A 5849-nucleotide genomic window follows, 5' to 3' on the forward strand; every position below is an offset into this window, starting at 1 on the left:
GCCACATCATTTAAAATATGTCAAATCGTTATTTTATAGTTTAAAAATATGAAAAAAAACACCAAAACGACAATTTTAAAATAGAGGAACCAATTTCATAAATCGGTGAAAATAAAAGACTGCAATTAAACCTATGTTTTTTAGACAAACCAAATTTATTTATTCAAAGCCTAACTCAACCTATTTTTCCCATTTATTGTAGATTTCATCGTTCAAATTAGGCTTTAACCTTGTTTTGTCCTTAAAGAGATAATTAAAAAACAAGTGGAATGAAATATCCTTTATCATCAAAGAAAGGGGTATATTCATTCTAAAGAATGAAAATAACAAATTCCCAAAGCTGGATCAGAAGGCAAATAAAGGACCACACACAATCTTATGTACGAAATATTTACAAGAAAACTGTCAAGTTAAACAGAATATGAAAAAAATTGACAGCACAGTCGTTTTTTACTTGTTTTTCCTAGGACAATATTACTTCGAGTAATTCTGCACACAACTCTTGAGTGTGACTGAAAATGAAACAACCTGATTTCAGGGTAAAGGTTCTTGTGAATCTCCCAAACGAGACAAATGGAGATATGCATCAGTTCCTGCAAAGAAACATTCAATGACCCCTCCATCAGAATACTTGATTGTTGAACATGAAAGCAAGCGAACGTAAAAAGTAAATGGAAGGAGTAAAATATATTATAATAACAAATCAGTATTCTAAAAATGTAATGCAATATATACAAGTAAGCTGATTCTGAGATTGTAAATCCTCAGCAGAGTAGAACTTCAGAGACCTAATGAAATGATAGTGTTGTGTTGGTGTCCGATAAGGACCCGTGTAAGTGTCGTGTCAATTTGAATTGTTGATGGTACATAATCTCTAACTAAGAAAAGGAGGTTATCATATCAAGCTGCGATGCAATCAAATCCCCTGTCTCAACCCTATTCCTCTCAAGTGCTACATTAGGATATTGAAAAGAAATCTATTGTTATGAAGTGAAAAATAGACTCACCGTATCCTTCCATAGAGATTATTTGAAGATCACCTCCGAAATACCGAGCGTATAAACGACTAATAGGAAGGCCATATCCATATCCAGCCATAGTTGTCACACTATCAGCTACTCCAAGATCTTCATGCTCATCCAATGGGTTTCTGGCAGTACTGTACAGATATGTAAAAATTTTGGGCAGACCACTTCTTGCTATTCCACCTCCCTCATCTGATATCTACCATGCCATTTAGACCAAATGCTTTAACAAAGCATCTTCATGATAGCATAAGAAAAAAATACAGTAACTCAAAAAAATTAATTGCATCATCAAAGTTAATTAGTTTTTACCTTTATGGTAACATCCTCTAGTCCATCAGCAACTATAATTCTTATGGGAGGTGAAACTTTGTCGGAATCCATATAACGCTCTTGGACGGCACGCAATGAGTTCTTAACCAACTCAAATACCATAAGATGCAAATGAGCTGGAACATACCTGTTGTGAAAACATACAGTAACTATATACATATTTTGAAAAGGTAACAGAAATAACTAGTAATAAAAGTAACGTTAACTAATGACCGTAAAACAAAAGAAAATTAATTCATGAAAGTAAGAAGAACTATGTAACTCACGGAAAAGTGAAGTCAGGATCACCATAAATATTGATATCAGGAGCACTTCCATATTCACGAAGACATATAGAGCGTGCATCCTCACTGGCATTTCTCGCCACCTCGACAGGAGACATTTTTGTATGTATATAACCCACAACATAGGGTGGAGGATTGGGATTGTGCAACTCAACATGCTGCCCTAAATCCAACACAAATGAAAAAAAATATAAAATAAGGTAGGTATTTTTATACCTTCATCAAAAAGATTTAAAGAAAAAAAGTAGCAGCAAATATAAAGCATAGTCCTCCATTAGATGTTAGCCCTCATTAGTAAGAGTTTGACTTTTTAATCACAAGGGACATGATTCTAATGCCCTCAAGAACGGTTGAAAAATTGCAATTTATGCAACTTTATTAAATAATAATTTTCCATTCCCCAATTGTAAAAATAAATAAATAAATTGCTTAGTCTTGTAGAAGGTAGATAGAATACTTTCTAAACTAACCTATAAGCATGCGAATTCCAATTCTTGACAAGTAAAAGCGATCAAGGAACTGATGAATCTCAACAAAATCTTCATTAACCATATTTGGTTTCAAGCCTTTTTTCAACTGCTGAACACCTAAGGCCATTGTAGGTACCACATTGTTGTGTCTCACTTTGATGGCCTTGATAACTTCAGTGAACTCTTTTTCATCATTTATATTCTTGATTTCAGGGAAAGATCGAATATCGCGGAATGAATCCACATACCAATCCCTAACCTAAAAGCATAAAAGTTCAATACACATTTACAAAAACATTAATTATACTGCGAGTGATTCTCTAATGTCACTAAATTGTCCTAAAGCACACGTTAAAATCTACATCAATCCAAGAGCATCACAAAACTACCATTCTCTATCTCAGTCCCAAAGAGTTATGGTATCGGCCTGTTAATAGTAGACAATTTTTATCTTGGAGTTATTGTCTTAATATAGTAACTAAACCAGTGTTGTCAACTTACTTCCCTAGCGGTGCCGTGGCGTTAGGGCATGGGAGATTGTGCCAGCCACCAAAAGCCTATTATATCTGTATGTTTCAGCTATATTTATACATCGAAACAATGTACACATCAAAACAAAACAGAAATGCACATGCTTATATGCCAAGCCAATTGCAAAGATTATTTAACAAGACATGATTATCCACAACAAATATTATAAAAAGACATCTACAAAGGGATCTACAATATATTCTTAATGCCAATCATAAACTACTTCATTATTACTATTAACAAAAACAATACTAGCTTTTGAAAGTTAACCAACTTCATAATTGCAAGACACATCCTAGACCCTCTTCCCCAAAAATATATAAGATCAAATAATTATTACTCAAAAGCAAAGGGAATTGAATCCACAACACCATAGTTGGGAACAAAAAGGAAACACAAGAAAAACAATAACAATAATAACCTATGAAGCATAAACACTCCTAGGTTAAAGCATGTCAGCACGTTTGACACACGTTGGACACCAACTTGTCCGGCATACGTCAAACCCCTCAGGTAAAAATATTTTTACCTCACTTCAACACACGACATTCCTAAACGACTCCTTCCTTGGACACAACTACAATGGTGTCCATATTGTGCCTGGTGTCCATGTCACTTCATAAATAATAACCCATGATTCTATGCATAATTCCATATTGCAATGGTGAACAAATGAAATTAAAATAGAGTACCTTCAATACAGCAGGTTTTTGTGACAACCCATAGGGAAGAGTTTCAAGCTCAATAGCTCTCCTAGCAATCCTAATAGCAAGTTCCTTTTGAAGGAACTGTGCAGAAATAAGCAAATTCTTATCAGTAGGTTTAGAACCAAATTCCATCATATACCTCAGACTCACACCAGTTTGTTTCAAACAACCCCATTTATGAACCTCTTCAATCAAGCTCTTAGAAAATGCTTCAATGGCAGCCATAACTCACAGGTTTAAAGAATTTAATAATGAAATTATTCAAATGCTGCAAAAAAAAAAAAAAACAAGGAAATCAATTCATTTGTGAAATTATACGAATAAAATAGGTATGAGAAGGTATAATATGAATACCTGAATCGTGAGTTATTATGAATCGGATGGATGAGACTTAGAATCGAAATTGGAGGGAAAATGGAAAACAAAGTTGACATGGTGATTGAGATTAGGGATTGTGATTGGAATTGGAAGGGGAAAATTGAAACTGGAAAGGGATTATGGTTTTTGATTATGAAGCGCTTTTGGAAGAAACGTTGTGAAGAAATGAAAGTTGCGGATAAGCTTCGAACAGATGTTAAGATAAGCTTTTATTTCGAGAGTGAGAGTTATGTCCAAGTTGTTGTTTTTTAAATAATTTTATTTCAAATATGATAAAATTGTATGATAAATTAGATCGTGCAATGCAGGTGCAAAACAAATTATAGTGAGTATAATTTTGTATATAATTAATAAGTAATCACTCGGTCAACTCGGAGTGTAAAACTTTGTACATTCAAAATGTATGATTATTAAACCTAAATTGTATTTTAAGTATCGTTTTAAATTATAATAATGGTTAATCTTTGTTCAGATGAATTTTGAACTTAGTCTATTTAAAAAAACTTTTAGATTTTATTATGTAATATTTATATTTTCTATTATTAATTCTTAGACTTAAATATAATTTTAATTTTTTTATAATCTTTTTTTATTAATTATTGTCATTTATTTTGAATAAATGATCTATTTTAATTTTTTTTTCACAATCACAAGAACATCTGATAATTGAAATTCTTTCTAACAATAGTCAATATGTGTATACTATAATATTTTAAAAATAATAATAATTTAACCTGATAATAGACTTGCGGTTGAAAAATCTTTCTTATATATTTTGATGTAGATATAAATTATTTGAAATGAATGATATTTATTAGAGTTATATATATTTTTATCTTATCTTGATTAAGTTTGCACACTTAACTTCATAACCGATTCAAGATTAGACCTAAATAATTCATGATAATAATAATACTTGTTTGAAAGGGTTATGATCAAAATAACTAACATTCATTATTTATAAAGATAAATGATAAAAATGAATTAAAAAAAAAAGGTAAATGACCAAAATGACAATTTGGTAAGATATAAAGGACCAAAATCATATTTAAGCATAATCCCTAATTTAACTTTATCGATGTGAATATGTTCACATAACACGTTGAAGAGGATTATTTTATGTTTATCTTAATTCCACGTGGTTTTTAAAATTAATAAATGTTAGTCACGAAATAACTGACAATGAACTCTAGAAGGGAGTTGAATAAAGTTTGATATTATTGAAAAATTATTTCAAAATTGTTTAAGTCACATAATGGAAATTTAATTTTTATGTGATGGACTCGAGTATTTAAGCGTATTGGATATTTGTACCGATTCGTTGATGATATTTGAAATAAATAACACAAAATCAAATAGAGACTCATACACAACTGTGAGTCGACTCACAAAACTCTATGTCTTGCTGATTTGTCGATTCACACTCCTAGTGAGTTGATTCATAGTCTTGGGACTTCAAAAATGAGTTCTTAAAGATCATAAGTTGATTCACAAAATAAACAAAAAAAAAAACTTAGAAAATGGTTTGAAATGATTTCAAATGATGTTAATGTTATATGAGCATGCTTCAACCTTAATGCATGGTAAACATGTGATTAAGCTTATGCAAATAAAACTTCTTTTTTATGCATTCTTTCTTGATCAAGTAATCTATACAAGAGATAGAGAATGAGAATCAACAAAGCACAAACACAAACACCATCTAGACTAAGAAAATTAATATCACTTAAAAACATTAAATCTAAAACTAACGAGACACCTCACAATTACAATTTCCCCATTTTTTATGATGACAATACTTTGCAGAAATTGTTGTAAGACTTTGTTGACGATTCTTTCTCGAAATGTGTCAAAAGAATGGTGCAAGCCAAAGCTCCCCTGAATTTGTGATGTTAGTGTAAAAGTATATACAAACTTTAAGCAAGCCTTCTAAATAATTTTACAATTTTTCTTTCTCTCCCTTTGACATTATAAAAAAGAAAAGAGCAACTACAAAATTAGCAGTATCGAAAAGTTCTTATATAATCCAACCATACAATTCAAATTATGCAAAAAAGAAATTGCAACACATAATATCATAAGATGGAATCAAATAACCAAAATATACACACAACTAAGAAT

General features: G+C 31.1%; 1 protein-coding gene across 1 annotated transcript; it reads right to left on the minus strand.

The window, feature by feature from the left end:
* Positions 1–265: 265 nt before the first annotated feature.
* LOC101496392 (Pyruvate dehydrogenase (acetyl-transferring) kinase, mitochondrial-like) lies at positions 266–3807 on the minus strand. The gene is given in 7 exon segments (NM_001279039.1): positions 266–593; positions 1008–1224; positions 1338–1485; positions 1625–1805; positions 2113–2371; positions 3336–3618; positions 3705–3807. Coding segments are annotated over 6 exon segments (1104 nt in total). The 5' UTR covers positions 3576–3618; positions 3705–3807; the 3' UTR covers positions 266–534.
* Between the last annotated feature and the right edge of the window lie 2042 nt (positions 3808–5849).

This window comes from Cicer arietinum, chromosome 3, assembly GCF_000331145.2.
Source record: "Cicer arietinum cultivar CDC Frontier isolate Library 1 chromosome 3, Cicar.CDCFrontier_v2.0, whole genome shotgun sequence".
In the NCBI taxonomy this organism is placed as follows: domain Eukaryota; kingdom Viridiplantae; phylum Streptophyta; class Magnoliopsida; order Fabales; family Fabaceae; genus Cicer; species Cicer arietinum.